The sequence below is a fragment of the Chrysochloris asiatica genome, unplaced genomic scaffold (assembly GCF_000296735.1).
Source record: "Chrysochloris asiatica unplaced genomic scaffold, ChrAsi1.0 scaffold00440, whole genome shotgun sequence".
Taxonomy (NCBI): domain Eukaryota; kingdom Metazoa; phylum Chordata; class Mammalia; order Afrosoricida; family Chrysochloridae; genus Chrysochloris; species Chrysochloris asiatica.
In genome coordinates this window covers 535,937-560,786 of record NW_006408958.1, presented here as the reverse complement: position 1 = coordinate 560,786, position 24,850 = coordinate 535,937, and the positions used below count along the sequence as shown (strand labels likewise).

At 50.1% G+C, this 24,850-nt stretch overlaps 2 protein-coding genes across 2 annotated transcripts; one reads left to right on the top strand and one right to left on the bottom strand.

The window, feature by feature from the left end:
- Positions 1 to 5,968: 5,968 nt before the first annotated feature.
- CD19 (CD19 molecule) lies at positions 5,969 to 11,715 on the bottom strand. The gene is given in 14 exon segments (XM_006877050.1): positions 5,969 to 6,060; positions 6,166 to 6,258; positions 7,095 to 7,151; positions 7,248 to 7,307; positions 7,406 to 7,471; positions 7,545 to 7,709; positions 7,801 to 7,872; positions 8,299 to 8,387; positions 8,955 to 9,003; positions 9,090 to 9,197; positions 10,108 to 10,401; positions 10,537 to 10,740; positions 11,135 to 11,401; positions 11,628 to 11,715. Coding segments are annotated over 14 exon segments (1,704 nt in total).
- A 3,148-nt stretch (positions 11,716 to 14,863) lies between these two features.
- Positions 14,864 to 24,472, top strand: RABEP2 (rabaptin, RAB GTPase binding effector protein 2). The gene is made up of 13 exons (XM_006877049.1): positions 14,864 to 14,921; positions 15,424 to 15,633; positions 17,401 to 17,558; positions 19,737 to 19,847; positions 19,933 to 20,283; positions 20,873 to 20,968; positions 21,069 to 21,167; positions 21,937 to 22,092; positions 23,247 to 23,424; positions 23,518 to 23,529; positions 23,621 to 23,676; positions 23,936 to 24,052; positions 24,371 to 24,472. Exons 1-13 carry the CDS (start codon positions 14,864 to 14,866, stop codon positions 24,470 to 24,472), a joined length of 1,704 nt encoding a protein of 567 aa, XP_006877111.1.
- Positions 24,473 to 24,850: the final 378 nt, after the last annotated feature.

Below are 24,850 nucleotides of genomic sequence, written 5' to 3'. Positions count from 1 at the left end.
TCACAACGATGATGACAGGGTGTCCAAGGAGCAGCTGGTGAGTTTGAACCACAAACCTTGCAGTTCAAACCAACTTTTGAGTGCAGTGCTTATCCTACAGCGCCACACCAGAGCCTAATAAAAGGGTTTCTATAACACTCATTTAAATTGGGGGGTTTTTCTTCACTACAAGGAATTGCAACAAAGAGAGGATGAATCACACAGGTGAAAAGGGGTGGAGCTGGGATTCAGACCCAGACAGTCTGAGTCCAGAGTACTGGGCTGGAGTTAGTACATCTCTGTTCTCAACCTCAACTTCTGAGACTTGCCTGGGTGGCAGAGCCCACAGAGGTATCTCCATCCATGTGAATTCCTAAAGTAACCTGTTTCAGTGTGTTCCACATTTCATTCACTCCTCCCATATTTACTGAGCTTCTAACCTTTTTCATCTCTTGTCTGGGCACCAGGGGCACAGAGAAAACTCAGACAGGGATAAACCCTCAAGAAGGTTAAGATGCTCAATGCTTTAGCCCCATGAATGGAAACCTAAATAAATTTGCAGTCCAGGTAAAAAATAATAGGAAATGATGAGGAACATGGCAAAGTGGAAAGCTCACTTTGGCCGAAAGATAACATGAGTTTTGAATGCAGAGGCAGACCTGGGATTCATGTTTATTACTCATCCATTCATTTGTATCATTTGTGTTCCAGATGGAAGTATAAGGAAAGGCTGGAGGCTACCTCCTACACTTCAAACAACACATAGAAACAGTAAGCAAAATATAAGGAATGTTCCTTTGTTTTTATTTTTTAAATAGACAGCTGAGCTGAAAAACAAGGCAGACTCCTCCTGGTGCCAGAAATAAAGAAGGAAATATCAATGTCATGGCAATAAGAGAAGACTGAAGTCAAGTAGTCCATAGGGATGCTAGAATTAGTTCTACCTTAGGATTGGACAGAGGTCAAGACTGAGGCCCCAAGAAGAGCAGAGGGCTGACACTGAACTCCATGCACATCTGGGCACTGTGGAAAATCCTTCCACAGTGGTATGGAAGCAGACTACTCAACAGACAGTGAGTGTCTACTGAGAGAAGTCAGAATCCCAAGATTCACCAAAGGACCTGGATTTAGACTAAACCTCTGATGCAAAAACCTGCTCTGAGAAACTCAGGAATAAACTAGTTGGAAACCTGTATAACCTGTAAGGCCGCGGTGGAAGCAGAAGCAAGCTGGCCCCAGGAGAAGTCAGTGGGGCCCAGGGAACTCACAGAATTCTCACTGGTGACTCACTCACAAAAGAGAAACAGAAGAGTCAAAAGAAACCTTCCATGGTATCACTGCCATGGGAGAATTCACCAAGACGTCATCAAGTCTGTTCCAACTCACAGTCTCCCTCTGTACAACAGAACGACACACCAGTCCTTTGCCATCCTCACCCTTGTTGTTATAGTTGAGGTTGAGCCCACTGTTATAGCCCCTGAGTCAGTCCATTTCAAGGGGGGGTCTTGCTCTTTATTGATGACCCTCCACTTTACCAAGCATGATGTCCTTCTCCAAGGACTAGTCCTTCCTGAAAATATGTCCAAAGTATATGAGTCCGGTCTCACCACCCTTGCTTCCAGGAAACATTCTGGCTGGACTTCCTCCAAGGCTGATTTGTCTGTTTTTCTGGCAGTCCATGGTACTTTGAATATTCTTAACCAACACCATAATTCAAATGTATCAATTCTTCTACAGTCATCTCTATTCATTGTCCAGCTTTCACGTGCATACAAGGCAGCTGAAAATTAGAACATGGCTTGGGTCAGGTGCATATTAGCCCTCAAATTGACACATTTGCTCTTTAACCCTTTAAGGAGCTCTTTTGAAGCAAATTTGTCCATGCAATGCATTTGTTTTCTTGACTACTGCTTCCATGGGTAATTACTGTGGATCCATGTCAAATGAACTCTTTGATAATGTCCATCATTTCTCCATCTAACATGATGTTGTCTATTGGTCCACTTGTGAGGATTTTTGTTTTTTACTTTTTATTGTGAATTCAGTGAAGGTTTACAGAGCAGATTGTCAGTTTTACATTCAGCAAATAATATACTTTGCTTCATTACAATGATTGTAATCCCCTCCATGGACTAACAGTTAACAGTATTTACGTATTTACCTCTATTCACTTTAGCTCTTGCATTCCTCCCTGTGTCTCCCACTACTTTGATCCTTCCCCTTCAACTTCCCTCCTGTTGCATATTATCTGCCCTGTCACACATATTAATCCATGTCTACCTTCTGTTGTTGTTGTTACATGCCATCGAGTCAGTTCCGACTCATAGCAACCTTGTATAGGGTATCTGAGGCGCAGCTGGGTTTGAACTGTCAACCTTGCGATTTACAGTCCAGTGCTGATCCTACAGCACCATACCAGGAGTCCATGAATAATTCTCACCTACCCCTGTCACCATCTAGAAAGTTTCTTTTATCACTAAAGCCTTTTTTTTCCTTAACATTTTACAGCAGTAATCTCACACAGCATTTGTCCTCTTATCATTGACTAATTTCACTCAGGTTGTGAGGTGTTTCCAAGATTCATCATTATTTTTCAATGTTGTGTAGCATTACTTTGAATGTACCAAATTTTGTTTAACCATTTTTCTATAGATGGGCACTTAGGCTGTCTCCACTTTTTTGATGTGTCTATTGTAGACAGCATAATGAAAGATCCTGTTTTCTTATCTCTTCTGCTCTATCTCTTGACTGTTGCATTTAATTCATTTACATTCAGGGTAATTATTGGTTGGTCTGAATTAATTGCTGTCATTTTTGCTGTATGTATGGTGCTGCTAGGAGCTTGGTAACCTAGTGGTTACGAATCGGGCTGCTAACCTCAAGGTCGGCAGTTCAAAACTACCAGCTGTTCCGCAGGAGGAAGATGAGGCTTTCTGCTCCCATAAAGATTTACAGCCTGGGAAACCCTTCACTATGAGTCGGAATTGACTCTACGGCACATAACAACAACATGGTGCTGCTGGTTCTTTGTTCCACATACTTTTCTGTGCTGAGTTCATTGTGTTTGTGGATTTTCTTTTGATTTCTTTTCTTTTGCAGTAATGTTTACTAAATCTTCTGATTTTCCTCTTTTTTATTTTGATGTAAAGGTTTATGAATTTTCTTTGAGGTTACACTGTAGTTTATTTTTTTTTTTCTTGTTTAAAACAGTCTGTTTTTATTGTGAAATCTACTTAACTTCCTCACTACGTGGATGTTCTGTACCTAAACTATTCCTTCTTTTTGCTCTGCAGTTGAAACCATTATAAATTGATCTCTCTAGTTCCCTATTTTAAGTCTTGCAGGTTTATTTTACTTTAAATACTATATCTGGATTAGGTTCTGGGTAGTGTGTCATGTGTGAGAATCTCAGATTGTTATCTGCTGTTGTTGAGTCTCTGTCCAAAGAACATGCTTTCATTTTTTTGTAAAGTTGGTCTGGACATTACAAATGCCTTTCATTTCTGTTGATCAGGAAGCATCCTGATTTTGCCATCATATTTGAGGGACACCTTTGCTGAACGTATGATTCGTGGTTGACATTTTTTTTTTCCTTTCAGAGTTTGCCTTCTCACCTGCATGGTGTGTGCTGAGAAATCAGGGCTTAGTCTTATTGGTTCTCCTTTGTAGGTAACTTTTTGTTTTTCCTGAGCTGCTCTCAGGATTCTTTCCCTGTCTTTAGCTTTGGAAAGTTTGATCATATGTCTTGATGGTTTTCCTTTGGAATCTAGCTTACTTGGGGTTTGTTTCGCTTCTTGTACACTTATCTTCTGTGTTGGGCTGCTAACTGCAAGGTAAGCAGTTTGAATCCACCAGCCCCTCCACTGAAGAAAGATGAGGCTTTCTGCTTATGTAAAGATTTACAGCCTCAGAAACCCTGTACAGGAGTTGGGACTGACTTAACAGCACATAACCACACCAGCTACCTCACTGGATTTTGCAATAATGAAATGAGATGCTTCCTGCAAAGAACTTAAAACAATGCCTGTCACAAGAAATAATTGTGCAGATACAATAACTTTTAAAGTCCATAGAGAAAGGAAGGAATAGAGTCTATAAAACAAAAACAGGACATTATGAAGAAAGAACTCTTGCATTTAAAAAAACAAAAAAAAAAAGAGTTCAGACTTGCAGGGAACATTGATGAGGGCAAGTCGCTCCAGGGTTTCAGAAAGCCATTGTTACTGGGAGACTGGTGACAAGCAGACTTGACAGAAGGCATCAGGAATACCAGGGACTGATTTGACTCCACCTTCACCTGAAACAACAATTGGGGTGTGGTGGAGCTTGCCACATAGCAACTTCAAGGACTGAAGACCCTTATCTCTGAAAATTGTTGTGCTTGCAGTTTGCATAAGGAGTTGTTGTTGTTGTTAAGTGCCCACCAGTGGATTGTGACTCATAGCAACCCTGTATACAGTTTCTGAGGAGCAGCTGGTGAGTTTGAACCACCTACCTTGCAGTTCAAACCGAATTTGCAGTTCAGTACATTAACCTGCAGGGCCACAGCAGGACTCCTTGCATAAGGAGTAGTGGTGGTGGTGTGCCTGCCATGGAGTTGGTTCTCATTCATAAAGACCCAGTATAGGGTTGCTGAAGTTGTAAATCTTTACAGGAGCAGAAAGACTCATCTTTCTCCTGCGGAGTAACTGGTAGTTTCAAACTACTAACCTTGAGGTTAACAGCCCAACTCGTAACCACTATGCTACCAGAGCTCCTTTGCATAAGGAGTAAGCACAATACTTACTGAGTATGACCTCAGACAGGTAACTTAGCCTCTCTGACTCAGTTTCTCCATATAAAATTACACCTAGGGACAGGACTTAGCATAGGGCTCTGGAGTCAGTTCTGATTTAGTATAGATTAAGTGGTATAGGCTTTGAGTTCAAGTCCTCCTGACCTTGCCACTTATTAGCTAGGCAAACTTGGTTATTTAACTAATCTGCCTCAGTCTCCTCATCTATGAAATGGGGATAATAATTGTAGAGCTACCTCATAGAGCTACTTGTAAAGATAAAATGAGTTAATATAGACATAAAGTCCTCTAAGCAATCGTGGTACCTAGTAAGTGTCCAATAACCTTGTGAGGTCATTGTAAGGATAAAATGAGCTCATTGATATGCTTACACTATGTTGTTGTTGTTGTTAAGTGCTGTCCAGTTGATTCCGACCCATAGCGACCCGGTATGGGGTTTCCAAGGAGCAGCTGGTGAGCCTGAACCACTGACGCTGCAGTTCAAACGACTTTGCAGTCTGACGCATTAGCCCACAGCGCCACACCAGGACTCCTACACTATAGTAAGTGCTTAATAAATGTCAGTACTGAGAGGTTTCCACTAGATTGGATTGCCTCTTCTTCACTAAATCCCCAGCACACAACTGCTGAATGAACAGTGCCAGACTGACTGGATGGTGGGAGGGTGGCAGATGGTGAAGAACTGGGTGGGTGACAGGCATGTTGGGGAAATGGGTTGTATCCAGGCTGTCAGGAGGGAAAGGGTTGTACCCACTGTAGTTGAGAGGGGATAGGGATGCACCAACACTCACCTTTCCTTCCCCTCCCACACAAGCGCATTACTTCATAGGATTGGAAGAGTTCACTGAGTTTATTTGGGGAGAGGGGAGAGGACCGGAAGTTTCACTTGAGTATAAACACACACACACACACACACAAACACACACACAAGAACACATACACACATTCTGAGCTGAGTTACTCCAGAGGTTGCTTGGGATTCCCAGATTTCAGAGTTAGATGTGGATCACAGAAGCCTGTGTAGAAGAAATGGCGATGGGGTAAAGGTCCAGGAGCCCTTCCCCTTCCCATCAGGCCCTGGGACCCCTTCACCTCTCCTTCCCTGAAAGCCAGCAGCCACTTCTATCCTTGCTCATCTCCTTTCTTCTCTCCTTCCCTTAGAGGGCAGTTGCCAGCTCACCTGACCTGGAGGGGTCACCTGGTGCTCCAAGTCCCCATGTGGCCTCCTCTTTCCCATGCTGGCTCTGGCCCATCAGGATTATCCATATTCTCATAGGAGTCTGCATCTAGATAGGACCAGGAGGGAATGACACCAAGGTAGGGCTGGAAGTAGTCTGGGAGGGGAAGCCAACATCAGAGAACACATAAGAGGCAGTGGCAGAAGCACCCACCTTCTTCATAACTGGGGCCAGGCTGGGCCCGAGGGAAGCGGAGCTGGGGGGCAGCATATAGGATCCCTCTCATATCTTCATAAGACTGGGATCCTGCTTGGACAGGAAATGGAGAATTGGAGGTCCAGGAGCTATGGAGGGACAGGTGGGGGGGAGGGGCAGACATGGACAGGGAGAGTGCAACCTTAGGTAAGGTAAGGAGGGAGACTTGAGGGGTGGAGGAAGGAGGGTATCTTAATCCACACTGCACTAGGAAGGTGGAACTAGGGTTAGCATCAGATTCAGGACCCTGGTCAGCCGCAAGGATGGTCAGGTGTGTACTAGATTAAAGCATGTTGTTGATATTAAGTGTCGCTGAATCTTTTCCAATCCATAGCAACCCTGTATAGGGTTTCCGAGGAGCAACTGGTAAGCTTGAACCATCAACCTTGCGGTTCAAACCGACTTTGCAGTCCAGCAGATTAACCCACAGTGCTACACATAGGAAACGGCCAAGATCAAAACTAGGAGACAAAATTAGAGTCTTGATGAGATTGTAGAGAGCTGGGGTGAAAGTTCAAGTCTGCATTGGGCTGGCTTGGGGTGAAAGTCAAAGTAAGGGTTGGAATTGGATTGGGATCAGTGTTCACAATCATGATTTGTTGTTGTTGTTATGTGCCGTGGAGTGGGTTCCGCATCATGATTGTTGTTGTTGTTGTCAGGTGCCATCGAGTCAGAACCAACTCATAGCGACCCCATGCACAGCAGAACGAAACATCATGATTAGGGTTGGATAAATACTGGGGTTGAGGTTAGTGAGGAGTCACATCTAAGGCCAGAATTGGATTTGGATCTGAGGTCAGAGCCAATGTCAAGGTTGTGTTGGGGGTCAGAGTTGAGGCCAGGTCAGTCCCAGCTGGGCAAGGTAGGCAGTGCCAAGCATCTCTCACCCAGAGAGGTTGCCTCCCTGCTGGCGTCCCACACAGTCCCATGAGAGCTCAGGAAGCCTAGAATGGGAAGAAGAAAGTGACCATTGCTGCTGGTCTCCAATTCCTCCCCTCATGCCCCTTCCCACCCAGGAATGTTACCATCCTCACACACACCTACTGTCCTGGTTACTGGCCTGGCCAGCTCTTCATCCTCATTCTCATAAGACTCGGATACTGATGGGAAAAAAAGAACTCCAGGGACCACTCCTGCCCTGGGGTCTCCACAGCCCTGGGACTCCTCCCAAGGCCCTGGGAAGTCTCCAAATTACCGCTGGAGAAGGAGTCCTCATCCTCCGAAGCCAGGGTCCCTTCCTCAGGATTCTCATAGTTGCTGCCATCTGATAAGAAGGAGGGAGCGTTCATCGAGGGCCCACAACCCACCACTGAGGAGATAAGGGAGGACAGACTTACCCTGGGAGAGTTGGTCCTGCCCAAAGGTGTTGGAGTGGTTCTCATAGGATCCCGAGGCTTTCTCACTGTCTGGCTCCTCATAGGACTCCCCTTCCTCTTTCAGGTCTGGGGCGGAGGTTGGGGATCTGAGTTACCGTCCCTGTCCACTGTTCCTGCCACGGGATTCTCCAACTCCACACACACACACCGTGTCAGTAACGACCCCCTCTCTTACCAGTTTCCAGTGGGCTCCCAGGCGTCGAGATTTCAGTCTCACGGTAGTCGTTGTGAGGTTTTCCATACGGCGGGGCAGCGACCCCTAGGCCTGCAGCCCACCGCTGACCACGTCCTGGAGAGAGGGATGTTGTAAGGGGAGGGGAGGGGTCAGAAAAGACGCAGACTTTCCAGCTCCAGGGTCTGCGGGCCAGGAGCAGGGGAGAGGATGCTTCAGGTTCTGGAGACGGACTCTGGGGCTAGGTCCAAGTCTTTGAGTCGTGAGGCCATGATCTAAATTTGGGGCGTGGCCTCAAGTTCTAGGGTGAGATTTGGTTCTCACCACTAGACTAGAGACTTTGAAACCTGGGGGCTGAGTTATGAATCTTGGAGGCAGGGATCTAATCTGGGCGGTCTCAGTATTCGGAAGGAGGAGCTCCGAGCTTGGGGAGAAGGCTTAGAGCTCAGAGGATTGGAGGGGTGAGGCATACGGTTGGTCGGTCGGCTCCAGCTCTGGGCTACAACTGTAGGCTGGAGGGGCGGGGCTGGATCCGAAGCCTACCTGTGGTGGAGGTAGTCGCGGGCAGGGACAGCACGTTCCCGTACTGGCTCTGGGGTCCATTTCCCAGGGGAGGTGTCACTTTGAAGAACCTGGTAGGGGAAGGGGACTTACACTCTAAGGCCAGGCCTGGCTGGGGGCCGGGGAATGGGATGGAAGCTAGGGCTACACTAAGATTTAAGCGAGACCCTCATAAGTTAAAACATCATAGTTGTTAAGTGCCGTCGAGTTGGTTCCGACTCATAGCTACCCTCTCTGAGGTTTCCGTGGCCACTTGTCATTAGCTCCTCTGTGCTGGGAGTCCTGGTAGCGCTATGTGTTAGGTGTTCGGCTTCAAACGACCGAGCGGCATGTTCAGAGGGAGAAATGATGAAGCTGTCTGCTCCCATCAAGATTTACAGTATCAGAAACGCTACACAGGATCACTCTGAGTCCGAATCCACTTGATGGCAGTGGGTTTTTATTGAATATTGGAACAACCTACAGAGGCAGCTGCCCATACTGCTCATCAAGGCAGTTTTGCAGAACTTTGAAGGTTGGGCAGTTATTTCAATTGGCAGAAATGGAGGGAAGACTCCCTGGGCAAACAATAAAAACATAACGTGAAATTGGCATGCTGGGGGGTGGGGGTGGGGAGGACAACTTGTCTTCTGCATTACCTCCTGGTGGGGTCAGTCATTCGCTTTCTCTTCCTCCTCAGGATCAGGGCTGGTGGGAGTTGAGGGGGAGTTGTCAGATTAGCTAGTATGGGTTTAGCCTGAGGAAGCTATGAGTAGGGTTTGGGCATGACTCACCTCTTTGAAGATGAAGAAAGCCCACCAGGGAACCCAGGCAGATGATCAGATAAACCACAGTCACAACTAGTACCTTCCAGCCACCAGCCTTCAGCAGCCAGTGCCATACTGTTTAGAGGAAGGGAACGGTCAGACAAGGACCCTGGACTGGCATCTTACTTCTCAGCCTCAAGATCTCAAAGGGCATAAATCTGGGAGTCAGGGGCAAGACAGTGATCTTTGAAGTCTTAAGCTATGGAGAGGATTCTCCTCCCTCCATATGTGAGGAGTTACATCCCAGAAAAACAGGGATTGGCCAGAGGCTGGAGCAGTACCTATTGAACAGACCATGAACTAACCTTGACTGTAGTCAGAGGCAATTAACATTGGGGAACATAAGCATTAGCTTCATGCTGCAGTTAAGGACAGACATGTTCAAAGTCAAGGGCAGAGTTAAATTCACAAGATTAGAGTTGGGATTTGGCACATTGTGAAGCCAAGTTGAGGCTGAACTTGAGAATTATGGCTTAGTGTGATTGTATTAAAGAAACAGAATGGGGATTTTCGGCAAGATGGCGGACTGGGCAGACCTACACAGACACTCTACAACAAAGACAGGAGAGACCAAATGAAGCAGACAGATAAAAATCCTGGAACCCCGAACTTCAGAGGAAAGGTTAGAGATGTGGACTGAGTGTTTGCTGGGAGGAGAAGCTGAGCAGACATGGTGAGAAAGGTGTTCTGGCAGAGCAGATTCCCACAGGCAACAGGAAATGGAGTGTTTCTCCTCTTTCTCACCCAACAGGGGAAGAAACTGTGCCCATATAGCCCAACTAGGCAAGAACCAATACCAACTCCTATACCACCTGATCAATAATAGATAGCAAACCCACTGTAAACTGAGGTGCACAAACAGTGAATGAGAAATGGTGAACTACACCCTCAGGAGACACCTCTCAGGTGAGGAGACCAAAGCTGACTAGCTTCCAATTCCTTTTAGCTTCACCCAGATGTACCACAATTGGACAAAACTCCCTACCTGGCCTGGCAGTGACTTTCAGCTGAATCTCCAAGGTCACGTTGCCATGGTGACAGTGATAGATGTCAGCATCTTGAACTGTGACCTGGGGTAGCAACAGAGAAGTCCCTCCCCAGAGGGTCCCCTGCACCCACATCTCTCTGGCAGGGTACTCATTCTTCAGGTCTAGGCTTATCAATGAGACTTCAAGCTTCTTGGGGTGCACATAAGTCCAGGAGATGGGGCCTCTGGTCACAGAGGTGGGAGGCACCCCACAGGGTAACCAGAGGATGGAGCCGGGGGCCACGGTGAGGTCTAAGGCAGGGAGAGGCAAAGCTAGGAAGGCCTAGTTCTTGCAGTTCCATCCTCTGTAAGCCCTCCAACTCCAAATCCCTTCCCCCAGCCCCTGCCTACACTTCCTGGCATCGCCCCAAGCTTCTGTTACCTTACCTTGGTCCAGGCTCCGGTTTGGACTGCCCCGAGGTGGGACACATGCAGAGTCTGCCTCCCAGAGCTCAGGATGATCTTTGTCCCACACGTACACCTGGGAGCTGGTGGGGGAACTAGAGGAGGGCCTGGGGACCTCTGAGGACATGTTCCCCAGGACACAGCCTAGGCCATCTAGGTCTGAAGCATTCCACCTGAATATTTCCCCTAGGAAAAGACCCAGAACCAATCAACATTTAAGAGAGGGATTGTTGGTGTTGTGCATTGTCAAGTCAGTTCCGACTCATGGTGACCCTGTGTAGGGTTTCCAAGGAGCGGCTGGTGGGCTTGTGCCACTGACATTTTGGCTAGTAGTCCAATGCTTATACAGAGATGCAAAAAGACAAAGACAAAACCCCAGAGAGTCAGGAAAGAGAAACAGAGACTAAGAGTAAAAGAGAAAAGAGAGATAAAAAGATGTGGTACAGCTGGCTCCCTGCTTCTCTGTTATATGACTGCCCCCTCAACCCCTCCCTCCAGTTCAATTTTGGCCCCTAGATCTCCCGAATCCACAGCAAACCTCCCTTTCCTCTCCCAGTCCCCTGCTGGGCCTGGACCTCACCACTGCCCTCCACGCTGACTGTCCAGCCAGGCTGCCAAGCCTGCTCAGAAGGAGGCCCTGGCTGGCAGAGGTAGAAGCCCCCCATCTGGTCCGAGACGTTGAAGATGAGCAGCAGGATGCCCAGGGGGCCCACTTGGACACCCAGGCCAGGTAGCCCCAGGCTCAGCTCTAAGAAGGGCACTGGCTGGGACCCTCGATACCAGGCCAGGGGTTCAAGGGGCTCATCTAAAGTTTCCTTGAGGCACGTCAGCATGGCGTCATCTCCTTCTGTGGAGAGAAATCAAGAGAAGCCCCAAGCCCTCCTTCTCTCCTCATACTGGGACCTAAACTCAAGGACCCCACAAGCTAAGGGTATGATGAGCCCTCAGAGTCCTTCCAACCCGTTCTTGAATCTAAGAAGTTAGAAAATGGAGGCCCAAAAAGGGTAAGTCACTTGGCCAGGGCACTCAGGGTTCCAGTCCCCACCCCGTCCCTCTATGCCTTTCGGACATACCTTCAACAGTCACCACCATTTGTTTCTGGGGCCTGACTCCCTCCGGAATAAGGAAAAAGAGAGAAAAAAGAAGGAGAGGAGGTGGCATGGTGGCCAGGCTCCCCGGGGCGCCCAACTTCCCGGCGCAGGGTGGCGCAGGGGATGCTGGGGCAGACAAGGGCCTAGGGGGAGCACTGAACCATGGTTGTCTGTGTGGGCGGGTGGGAGGTCCCCTAGGGAGGAAGGGGTGGTCATGCCTCAGGCCCCCTTTCCCAAGCACCACCCCCACCCCACAAAGTTCACCTCCCTAGTGCTACATTGTTTTATTTCCATCCCCGGGTACCACTTTGTGAACTGACCCTATTTGTGCACTTATGAACTTGCTAACTTTCTGTTTCCCTATTAGAATATAAACCTCTTGCAACAGAGATGCGGTCTTGCTCACCAGTGTATGTCCACTGCGCCAACAGTGCTTAGCACATACTTGTCATGGAGTCAGTTCCAACTCATAGTGACCCTGTATAGGGTTTCCAAGGAGCAGCTGGCGAGCTTGAACTGCGGACCTTGCAGCTCAAACCAACCTTGCAGTCCAGTGCATTAACCCACAGTGCCACACAGGCACCCAATAAGCATTTGCGTTCAGCCTTAGTGGGTCCATTCTTCCCCAGGCTTCTCTCAACACCAGGGTCAAATCCATTTCCTTTCACACACACCCCATTCATCCTTCAACAAAGGTTTCTTGGCCTCCTTTCACGTCCACATAACAGCTCTGTCACACACACTTTGGGGTCTGGGTGATCTAACTTTGAATCCTCTACCTCCACTGTTTAGCTAATTTAAAAAGTATTTCATCTAAGACCCAGCTTCCTTCTTGGTAAACTGGGAATACTAATATTTTTGTTTGTTTCTGAAGATTAAACAGGACAATGTACATGAGGCCTTTTTAGCTCGGTGCCCAGCACACAGTTGTTGTTGTTGTGAAGTGCCGTCGAGTCAGTTCCGACCCATAGCAACCCTGTATAGGGTTTCTGAGGAGCAGCTAGTGAGCTTAAACAGCCGACCGTGCAGTTCAAACAGCTTTGCAGTCTGGTGCATTAACCCACAGCACATAGTAGCCCCCAGGTAATGAGAGACAGCATGGTTAAGACTCAGATTCAAGCCAGACTGACTGGGTTCAAAACAAGTCTCCTTATCCATAAACTGGAGGTGATAATAAGAGAGACTCTACCCCATATATTGTTCTGTGGAGAAATCAGTCAACATACATAAAGCTGGCTTGGCAGGTGCCTGTGTGGGTCCTTAGAAATGACTGATCATTAGTGCCTCTTTTTCTCCCAGTTCCTCCCCAGAAAGCCCTTACTTCAGTATGGAAGGAGCCCATTTAGAAATGTGAAAATTGAGGTCCAGAGAAAGGTAGGGTGTTGTCCATGACCACACATTGAGCTGGTGAACCCAGGACTCCTGAATCTGCTCTCCCCTCTTTGCTTGGTCTCTGTCAGTCCCTCTCTCTTTATCTGTGTGAGTATGTTTCTGTGGTTTTCCCTGCTGCAGGAACTCAAGGAAAAGATCCAGGGGCACAGAGAACTGCTTTCTCAGTTGCTGATTCCCAGAGCTGTCTTACTGACCTGTGGCTTCCTGTTTGCCCCAAGCAAACCCCAGGGGACCCTCCAGGTGGCAGGGCCCCACTTCCCTTTGTCTGGGTTGAGGCAGCTAAGAGAGGAAGAGTGGGGCTTGGGGGACTAGAAAGAACACTGTGGCAGGACCTTCATTTGCCTTTCATTCAACAAAATCTCTCTGCTCTCCTTCATTGGTTTTCTGGTTGCCAGGCATGCTAGTTAGAGCCTTCTTGCTAAATAAAATGTGTCTGTTCCCTGATGAATATGGTGGAGCACATTGTTGTGTGCCATCTAGTAGATTCCAAGTCATCATAACTCATCATAGGGTTTCCAAGGAGCGACTGGTGGGTTTGAGCCATGTGGTTAGCAGTCCAGTGCTTATCCTACAACTCCAAACTGTGACATCAGCGAAATGTCTGTTCATGTTCTTCCCTTTTCATATTGGATTGACCTGGGGATGTAGTTCATATTGGCTTAAGCATGAATGAGACATCATCTGTTTTACAAGTCACTCCAGTTACCTCGCAGAGAATAAACCAAAGAAGTTAAGAGGCGAATAGTTAGGAAACTTGTGGAAATTCAGGAAAGATGATGGGACTGGGAATTAGCTCTGAAGATGGAGAAAAACGGACAGACACCGTCTAGAATATTCACTACATCAGAGGTTGAGCATACAGGACTTGCAGGAGGAAAGAAGAATCAAGAGGGGCTTCTAGGTGCCTGGGGTGTCGTCCTGTGGTGGTGGCGGTGACTGTGTACCATCCAGTCGATTCCCACGAGAGGCCGTACATTTTATGGAACAGAAAGCTTTACTTTTCTCGCACAGATGGGCTGGTGGATTCCAACTGCCGAACTTGAGGTCAGCAGCCCAAAGTGTTCTTTACCAAAGGGATAAACAGATTCGGGAGAGGTGAATCCAGATTTTTCGTCCAGGGGGAAGACATCAGGTGGGCTCTTGGATGGGGAGGCGCAGATAATGAGAGTTCGACTTAAGGGTACTGGTCAGGGAAAGAGAAGGGGTCTGTGAGGAGAGAGGGATTAGGAGGAAGAGGTGACTGGTTGGATCTCAGAATGCGGTGAGAACGTGGAAATTTCCGCTTCTACAACTGGTGGACAGCAACAGGGCGGGAGGGGAGAAGGGAGCGGGTCCTCAGACGCACCGAGGAAAACGAAGCCGCCTCAGCCATGCCCAAGGGACGCAGCACGAGGGCGGAGGCGCAGGGAGGGCCCAGTCTCAATTCCTGTAACGTGAGCGGAAAGGCAGGCAAGGGCCGATCAAAGGCGAGCTTCGCCCTCCGTTAGCTGAGATTGGCAGGAGTCCTGGAGGAGGTGTAATTTGAACCGAACTTCCAAGGTCACGAGGAGACTCTAGTAGGGGCCTTTGAAGAGTGCACGTCTTTGAGGTTTGAAGGGCAGGCGTCCTCTACGCAGAGCGCGGCTGGGAAAGGAGGTGGGGCTGGGGCGGGACCTGGAGCGGATCTTCGGCTCAGGACCCGCACTCCTCCCCGCCATCTCCGGTCTCCGTCCGAGCCCGGGACCGATCCGGAAACAGCCGAACGGATCCGGAAACAACCGAAAGGACCCGGAAGCGGTGAGCGCGGTCACTAGGGAGTGCGGGAATCCGCCGTTTGCACAGAAGCGATGGCGGCAGCTGCGTCGGCGGCTGCGGGTGATGATGGCCAGCGGCAGCCGGGGGTCGGTACGTGAGGGTGCGTCCATGCATGCTAGAGGCGGTGAAGCCAGCGAAGGGTCTGAGTTCGGCAGCCGGCGTAGAGGGGTTGGTGAGGGGAGCCGGGCGAGAGGGGAGGGGCCACGCCGCCGGGAAAGAAGGAAGGCGGGGCCTGGAGCCCCTGGCGTAGGGGGCGTGGCCTGACAATTCTAAAGGTAGGGCAGGTGACAAGAGGTGCAGCCCTTTGAGGGTAGGGGCGGGACCAGGTAGACAGAGGGGGTGGGGCCATCAGAAGGGAGGGGCCAAGTCATTAGAAAATGGAGGGAATTCTGTGAACGTAGAAGCCAAGAAGAGGCGGGGCTTGGGGTAACCGGTGGAGCTAGTTCGGAAGGGGCGGGGCAGGTGAGGGGGTGGAGCCAGGTGAATGTAGGGGCACTCTGGCCCCAGTCCTAGTTAGCAAGGTACAGACTTGCCAGGGAGGTTTGGGATCTGGGAAGTGATGAAAGGAGAGGTTGATCCTTGCCCCCCACAGCACTGGACCCCCAGTCCCAAAAGGGGGCAAAGGCTGAGCCCGAATCCGGGGAGCTCTGCAGACTGCGAGCCGAGCTGGCGGGCGCCCTGGCCGAAATGGAGACCATGAAGGCAGTGGCGGAGGTAAGCGAGAGCACGAAGGCCGAGGCCGTGGCAGCAGTGCGGCGGCAGTGCCAAGAAGAGGTGGCCTCTCTGCAAGCCATCCTGAAAGGTGAGGGAGCTTCCCCTGTACTCTGCCCGTCAGCCCCATACGAGGGCGTGGGAACAAGAAAGCCTTCAGCCAAACATTACCAGGGTAGGTCAGTAGAGGAGTGGGAGCCCTCCCATTTGCTAGGGGCCCCTCATGTGCCGCAGCAGGCTGCCAGTTACAGCTAAGTTTAGCTCTGAGCATCGCTGCTCCCTGGACCCAGTGTGTTCTTGTCCCTGGCTGTTGATTGGTCAGCCCTGAAGATGAGCAGTGCTCTTCTCAGTTCCGTGAACCAGCCTCATTTTAGTCTGGCCCTATAGGCTTCACACCCAGCCCTGAGCCCATTCATCATGAGACTTGAGGCTACACCTGCGGTTTCTTTATTTTTCTCCAACACCCCCTGCATCCACGTCTCACCCCGTCTCTTCCTCCACGGTACTGGACATGTACAGTTAGCTCCCCAGCCCTTTTTCCATGATAATGACTTGAAAAGTAAACTTCCTAAAATTCCCATCTCACCATGTCATTTCCCTTTCTAAAAATCTTTCCTGCTGCAGACTGCTTTGGGGCCAAATTGCCCATATGTCAGGCATCTACCTGTGTAACCCTCATATGTGGTAGCCTCATGTCTGACCCTCGTGTGCTGTAGCCTGTTATGTACTTACTATTTATTCTTTAAAATAGACCTACTTTCTTAAAACTTAATGTAAATGTATTCTAAAGGAAACTCTAACTCTACTATATAAGAAAATAAAGAGCAGTGTTGAGTACGTGCTATATGCCAAGCACGGTACAAGTATTTAATCTTCATAATAAATTATGATGTAGGAATGATTGTCTCCATTTTTCTGAGTTGTCTGTAAGGCCCAGAAAGGTAAATAACTTACCTATGGTCACACAGCCAGAAAGTGGCAGAAGATTTGAACCCAGGCAGTCTGGCAGCAAAACCTATATTCCCAATGTTAGTACACTTTAACATAAACAGCTAAGCAAATAATGACCACGTTTGACCAATAATGTCCATGTTCCAACTAGTATCGCTGCCACTTCCCAATGACATACAGAATAAATTCCAAACTCCTTTGAGTGGCAGTTAGTGCCACCCTCTCTCTCCCGAGTGCCCGTCATCTGTCTTTGAGCACCTTCACTTGGGTTCTCCCACCGTGTCCCAAACACACCAGCCACTGTCCCACCTTCAAACCTTTGGTCCTTCCTATGCTTTCCCTCCCTGGCCACCTGGCATGTCCTCCCTGTGGAGTCCATGTGCCCAGGCCAGGTCATTATACAGCTCTCCTCACATTGCACTTTAACGATTTCCACCACTGCCTTCTCCGTTGGATCCTGAGCTCCTGGTGGCTGGGTCTGCTTGGGATTGATTTTTCTATTTCCAGAGTCTAACTCAGTGTCTGGTCAAAAGTGAATCTTTATTGCTATAATTCAATAACAATTGTGATTGGTACTTGTGAATAGGAGTAGGTGCTATGTGTTAAACATTGACTGTATACCAGAATATACACATTCATCTCATTTAATCCGTTTACAGCCTCATTGTCAGTATCACCCTTTCTTTTGCAGCATGAGGACAAATGCACACAAAAGACAAGTAAATGATGGCCCATATCCCATGAGGTTAAGTAGGGGTTCAGGTTCAGGTCCCTCTCTGTGAAAAGCGGCTGTCTTTACCACTCTGAGCAATTCCTTGCAGAGTGTCGTTGCACGCAGAGTCCCAGCTCACCACAGGTCGGGCCTGCACACTGATGCTCCCTCTCCTGCCCCTTCCTGCCTCACCAGACTCCATCGGCAGCTACGAAGGCCGGATCGCCTCTCTGAAGCAGGAGCGGCAGCAACAGCAGCAGGACTGTCAGGAGAAGGAGCGGGAGCTGGGCCGGCTGAAGCAGCTGCTGTCCCGTGCTCACCCCCTGGACTCCTTGGAGAAGCAGATGGAAAAGGTTGGGGCTAAGATGGCTCCCCTCCTCCCTGGATTTGGAAAGAGGTTGAGGCAGCCAGCAGAGACAGTGGGGCAGGATGGCTGGTGTCCCGTTTCCAGATCACTTTGGGAGCTAATTCTAGACACAGCACAGAGTTCCCAGTACAGTGGGGTGCTTAGCTGCACATGAAGCAGGGTTCTTAGTGGGGACACTTAGGGCACGTCAATTTACCTCCAAAATTAAGAGAGAAGAAAATGAACACTTAGTGATACCTATCATATATTTACTGTGCTAAGTGTTTGCCAGATGAACAGTTGTTTACGATGTAAGGTTGGCACGTACGATGATCTCTGGTGATACAATGGATTAAGTGTGGCTTAACCACAAGGTCAGTGCTTGAAACCTACCAGCCACTCATTGGGAGAAACGAGGCTGTATGCTCCCATGAAGATAGACGGTTTCAGAAACCCAGGAGAGCAGTTTTATTCCATCCTGTAGGGTGTCTGTGAGCCGGAACTGACTTGATGGCAGCGGGTTTGGTTATTACTGTAATTGTTTTGCTATTATTGACATCAGCAGCAAGTACGTATTATTATCACACTCATTGTCTTTCAAAGCAATTACACATTGGTATCTCGTTGGATGGTCCCAGCAGCCCTAGGAGATAGGTATTTATTAATACCTTATTTTATGCATGAAGAAACAAGTTCAGAGGCCTGAGATGCAGTAAATTGCCTGGTTAGAAAGAAAGATCAAAAACAGGAGCCCAACAAAGGAAAACTTCAGCCCACAGGTTCCCCGCAGTGGCCGTGGCTGGCATCCAGAATGTTCTTCCAGGAGCAGTTATACAGAGCAGCGACAGAATAGCTCTGATCAATTAAAGCCACTTGGTACTGTGGAAGGACATCAGCTCTTAAGTCGGGTTGATTCCGGTCCTGGCCCAGCCATCTCTCCCCCCAGTGAGCATCTGCCTGAGTACCCTAGAACTCAGTCACAATCTGAAGGTTTTGTTGGGGCCCTGCAGGCCTATCCTGCCTCTCGCCAGTGTTCACGTAAGAAGTTTGGAGAGTTAAACTGGATTTGGGTGAGACAGATTGGAGAGTGATTCAGGAGGTGAAGCATGAATCGGATGAGCGTAGTGATGACAGAGAAGGAGGAGACAGGAATAACTGGAATATTCTGCCTTGAGCAGCTGGGTGGATGTGCTTGTGGGAAGAGGAACAGCCTTGGTGTACTGGTTCAGTTTGGGCTGGTAAGGTTAGAGACGCCTGTGGAATGTTCAAGTGGAGACATCCAGAGGCTCCTGACTGCAGGCTTAGTAGGACTCCCAGCCTGAAAAGGGACCCCAAAGGAATGGTCAGCAATGTGATGGTAATGCAGTAGGAGGGTTGGCCTTATGACTGAAAATCTAACAGTAGCTTAAAAAAGATAGAATTCTGTTTTTCTTGAAGTCCATAGGTAGACATTTCAAGGGCTGGTGTGACAACTCTGCAAGTCATTGGGAGCATGGGCTTCTCCTGTATTACTTACTGTTTTAACCTTGACCTCATAGTCCAAGATGACTGCTGGAGTGCCAGCTTTCATGCCCACATTCCAGCCAGCAAGAAAAGAGGAGAAGAGGAGACCCTCTCTCTTTAAGGAACTTGCATGTGGCACATCTGCTTATATCTCATGAACCGGAACCTCATCATATGGCCACATTTAGCTGCAGGGGAAGCTGAGAAATGGGGATGGTGTTCTAGAATTGAGGCCATGTGACTAACTAAAATGTGAGATTTTATGACCAAAAAAAGGGAAATGAATGTTGGGGGAAAAAAGCGTGAGCAAGTTGTGACCTTTGCTTCTTTACCTGTCAAGTGGCCTAGGCCATGTCTCATCTCTTGTTGTTAGGTGCCATTGAGTCAGTTCCAACTCATAGCAATCATGTGTACTGTTTCAGAGAAGCGGCTGATGAGTTTGAACCGCTGACCTTGTGGTTCAAACTGACCTTATGGTCCAGTGCTTATCCTACAGCACCACACCAGGACTCCTGTAATCTCTAAGAGCCTCTGTTTTCTGATCTCTATAATGGGATGGGGTGGGAAGCTGCCTTCTTGCAAGGACGAGAAGAGCTGATGTGTTTGGAGAGTGAGCACTATGCAGACCTGAGGGTCCAGCAGTTAGGAGAGGGGATTGTCGCTGCCGACCCCATGTTCCCAGGCCCACGAGGACTCAGAGAAACTGCGGGAGATTGTACTGCCCATGGAGCAGGAGATCGAGGAGCTGAAGGCGAAGCTGCTGAGGGCGGAAGAGCTGATTCACGAGATCCAAGTGAGGGGCCGCCAGGGCCTGGAGGGAGCAAGGGTTGTTGCAGGAACCCAATCCCCCAGCCTCGTCCCTACCTCTTCTCCCCTAGAGACGGCCCCGGCAACCCCCTTCCCTGCACGGCTCCACGGAGTTGCTGTCCTTGTCCCGGGACCCGTCTCCCCCACTGGAGCCTTTGGAGGAGCTGAGTGGAGACGGGGGTGCAGCAGCTGAGGCCTTTGCCCACAACTGTGACGACAGTGCCTCCATCTCCTCCTTCTCCCTTGGCGGCGGGGCCAGCAGCAGCACTTCCCTACCCCATGGTCGCCAGGGCCTGAGCCCTGAGCAGGAAGAGACAGCCTCCCTGGTATCCACGGGCACCCTGGTCCCTGAGGGCATCTACCTGCCCCCTCCTGGCTACCAGCTTGTCCCAGACAACCAGTGGGAGCAGCTGCAGATAGAGGTGAGGTCTGGTCTGTCCATGTCTCCCTTCTCCAGGCACTTAGTAAGTGCCTACTGGTGAGACCCCAGTGAAGAAGGGCAGCTCCTACTTTGTTAGAGCTTCCTCCTAGGGAAGGGAACCAGACTTGAACATGCACATGGACACCTGAGGAGAATAATGTCACAGAGTGATAGGCTCAGAAGATGACAGAGTATGGTCCCGGGGTGGAGACTGGCAAGGGCTGGAGCTAGCACCCGCCGCAGGATGAAAAGGAGACATTCTTTGAAGTTCAGGGGCAGAGGAACTGCAGGGAGAAATCCAAGGCCCTGAGGATGGATAGACCACAGTTTGTCTGAGAATTCGGAAGGCCCCAGAGGGGAGGGAGGTGCACAGGGGAAGAGGAGCATTCAGGGAGGACAGGCGTCATGGGCCTGCCAAATGGGGAATGAAGGACAAGGAAGTCAGTGAGGCTAAATTAGTTCCTGGGTGTTTGGCCTGAAGTGTTGTATGGAAGACTCTAGACAAAAGACGCATGAAAATGGATAAGAGGCAGGAAGGTGGGGAGGCCAAAGCTGGGGAAATGGAGGCTGAGGCCAGGGCTCTGTGGCAGAGGCGGCAGCTGCAGAAGGACCTCGAGAGTCTGAGCCGTGAGCGGGATGAGCTACAAGAAGGCCTGACACGCAGCAATGAGGATTGTACTAAGCAGGTGGGTCCCAGCTCAGCTCTGGCCCCTGCACACCCTCTTATTCCCTGCCTTCTCTTGGGGGTTGCTCCTGGCTTCACCCTCATCTTCTTTCCACCCACAGATGCAGGTGCTCCTGGCCCAAGTCCAGAACTCAGAGCAGCTGCTGCGGACCCTGCAGGGGACCATGAGCCAGGCCCAAGAACGGGTTCAGCTACAGATGGTGAGGAGCAGGCCAGGAGTGCAGTCTGACAGGAATCTGGACATTGAGGGGGTAGGGGTGGGGAACACACATGGAAAATTGAGAACCCTTCACTACTCCAGCTATACCCTGGAGTTGGTACTTAATGGGTTAAGGGGCTGCCAGGGCAGCTTGGTGCTGTGGTTGGTGGGGGCTTGAGCCCCAGACTCACAGACTTGGGGCCTCAGTCCTTAGAATGGAGATAAGGGGAGCTAGTTTTCAGATTCAGGAGGGTGAAATGCTGAGAGTGTGAAAGTTGGGGCTCAAAGACACCTGTGGGCAGAGGTGAATGGTTGAGCCAGACCAGCTGTGAAGCCACGAGTGTTGAGAACCACTGCGAGCGAGCCGGGGAGCTGGGGCCTGACTGGAGAGGGCTCCCCTGATCCTTGCCTGCAGAACACAAGCTGCACACAGCCAGATTGTCTGGGCTTTCAAGGGAAGCTAGAAATCTGGATATTTATATGATGTCCAAGTTTTAAAGTTGGCAAGAAGTTTATTTAAAAACCATGTGGACCAACTAAAATGCCAGATATGGCCTCTGGGCTGCCAGGGTGCAAGCTCTTATCAGTGGGGCAGGGTGGAAACACACTTGGTGACTGAGACTTAAGACAGGATGTTGTCCTTTCTTGGTAGATAAGGAAGGCGTGGGTGCTCCATCTGTCAGTCATGGCTGGCAGGGTCCAGGATTTGATCTCATAGGGAAATAGACACCCTGTCCCCCTCATCACCTCTGCTAACTGCCCCTCCATAGGCAGAGCTGGTCACCTCCCATAAGTGCCTGAGTCATGAAGTGAAGCGGCTGAATGAGGAGAACCAAGGGCTCCGGGCAGAGCAGCCTCCATCAGGAGGCTCCCAAGGCCTGACGCAGGAAGACAATGGGAAAGAGGCACTGCCGGGCTCAGTATCGGTAAGGAGAATGAGTGCGGGAGATGCTGTCAGGCCTTCCTCTCTGGGACAGTGCAGTGTTCGCCTGATTGACCGACCATGTCTCAGCTGCATCACTCCCTGTCTGTAAGGCTCAGCTTCCTCGCCTATAAAATGGGACCGCACCCCCTTCCCAGCATTGGCACGTTAACAGAATGCTTGACTCAAAAGAATCAGTCATTTGGTTGGTTGGTTATTTTTAAGTGACATCAGTGACATCAGATCCACTACATTGAATGTGTGGTTCATGAAACGGTGTTCTCATTGGTCTTCGTTGGCCTAAATTTATTGTTAATGCTGTTGTTGTGAAGTGTTGTTGAGTTGATTCTGACTCATAGTGACACCGTATAGGGTTTCTGAGGAACCACTGGTGGATTTGAACTGCCAACCTTGTGGATCAAAGTTCAGCACCACACCAGGAGTCCCTTGTTAGCATAGTTCATTAATAATTAATAATTTATTGAAAAGTTGAAGAACACTTTGAACTCTTCCTCACTGGGAAACTGGAACTTGCTTCAACTTGTGTGCACCCGAGCTCTCATTTAGTGGCCCCCTTGCCGCGTTTTTAGTGTACTTGGGGTTACACGTGTATATGGTGGTGGTTGTGGTGTGCCATAGAGTCAGTTCTGACTCAGAGCGACCCTGTACAGGGTTTCCGAGGCTGTAAATCTTCATGGGAGCAGAAAGCCTCATCTTTCTCCCACGTAATAGCTGGTAGTTTCGAATTGCTGACCTTGAGGTTAGCAGCCCAACTCATAACCAGTGCGCTGCAAGGAGTTCCTTATACATGTGTATATGCACGCCTGAACAATGGTGTGCTTCACTGTTTTAAGAGGGTATCTTGCTATAGATGACCTTCTGGAACTTTCACTCAGCACCATTGCCTAGAGTCCCTCACTGTGGTGTGTGGCTGTTGCTGTTCATTTCCACTGTGTTTAATGGCCACTGCTGGCCCACAGGGTTTTATTCGTTCTTCCTATGATGGGCATTGGGGTTGCTGCCCATCATGTTTCCTTCCTCCCTTCCTTTCTCTTCCCCTTTCTCCTCCTCCTCCTGCCTTGCTTCCCATGACCCCCACCTGCCCAGTGGCCATTGTCATCCTGCCCTGCATCCAGTTATGACTTCTATACCTTCTAGGAGCTACAGCAGCTGGTGCGATGCACGCGGCAGGAGACGCGGGTTCGTCAGCAAGCCTGGGAGCATGAGGCTGAACGCCTGCGCATTGAGATTGTAACGTTACGGGAGGCACTGGAGGAGGAAACAGCAACCAGGGCCAGCCTGGAGGGGCAGTTGAGGGTGCAGCGGGAGGAGACAGGTGAGGCAGGCGGAGATAGGCCCCCACTCCCCTCTCCCCATGGGGACCAGACATGAGAACTCACCCTGCCCTCTTTCTTTCCTCTCCACACAGAGGTGTTAGAGGGTGAGTATGGGCTGGAGCCTGCTGGGGGGGTGGAGGATGGGGAGGGGCACAGGTGCGGGCCTGACACTTGCCCCTATACCTGACTTGCCAGCTTCACTGTGCAGCCTGAGGACAGAGCTAGAGCGAGTCCAGCAGGAACAAAGCAAGGTGAGTTCTCAGGGCTGATCTGGGGTGATGGCGGATGACTGCAGTATGGCGGAGACACCGACCCACCGGCCCTTCCTGCCCTGTATGTCTCCCTCCCTCAGGCTGGGCGACAGGAAGCACCAAGGCCATCACCCGCCTCCAGACAGCCAGAGGAGGTCAGAGTTGTGGGTGGTATCAAAGGGGCTTGCCATGTCCAGACATCCCATTCCTTTGGCCACGGGCCTCCCGTCTGGCCCCAGCTCAGCATCCTGTTCCTCAGGCTCCACTGACCGACCTCATCTCAGAACAGAGGGCCAAGGTGCTGCGGCTGCAGGCGGAGCTGGAGACCAGTGAGCAGGTGCAGCGGGATTTCGTACGTCTGTCCCAGGCCCTGCAGGTATGGCCTGTCCCTTCCCCACCAGGCTGCATGACACCAGTCCCCCAATGGGACACACTTCCTTCTCTTCCTGGGACTGGTATGGCCTATCTCTGAATCAAGGCTCCGAGAAAGTCTTTTTTGTGCAGTCTTAGTCATAAGAAGGCCTCAGCACTGGGCCTGGTGCTCACAGGTGTGTGATGTATGGTGTGAATACCCCACCAGTGGTCAGCCCTCCCAGACTTCCATAGGCTGTTCTCTTAGGACCCTTTTCCTCTGAGTCCACCATTAGGTGGGAGAGGTAGGGTGGTCCTCTGCATCCTTCACTCATCCCTACAGATGCGCCTAGAACGGATCCGCCAGGCAGAGAATCTGGAGCAAGTGCACAGCGTCCTGGATGAGGCACCCCTCAGGGACGTTAGGGACATCCAGGACACCTGAGGACTGGGGACTTGGGATGGAGTTTGCTCTCAGCAGGCTTAGGGCTAAGGAGACAGCCGTCACTACTTTTCCCCCAGCACCTCCTTCCCGGGGTGGCTGAGTCTTCTACTCTCAGGGATGACACCTGGGTAAGGGGCCCAGCCCCCTCCCAGAACCAAAGGTGCAGGCTCAGCCCTGTAGCTCTCTGGCCACTGTGCTGCTTCCAAGGGCCCCATGCTTCCTTCCCCATCCCCTACCACCAAGCCTATGTCTGTTACCGCCTGTCCCAGTCCTATCCCCAAGCTGGGATCCGCCAGTCATGGTCTCTTTATCTCCCACACACACACGCATGCACGCTCATTCACACATGTACATGCACATACCAGAGTACGTGCGTAA

Bases quoted from the DNA above. Each gene is read 5' to 3' on its own strand.
- RABEP2 (XM_006877049.1), top strand. From the start codon at position 14,864: ATGGCGGCAGCTGCGTCGGCGGCTGCGGGTGATGATGGCCAGCGGCAG. The intron at 17,559-19,736 runs GTTGGGGCTAAG...CCATGTTCCCAG, and splicing joins TGGAGAAGCAGATGGAAAAG to GCCCACGAGGACTCAGAGAA. The intron at 19,848-19,932 runs GTGAGGGGCCGC...CTTCTCCCCTAG, and splicing joins AGCTGATTCACGAGATCCAA to AGACGGCCCCGGCAACCCCC.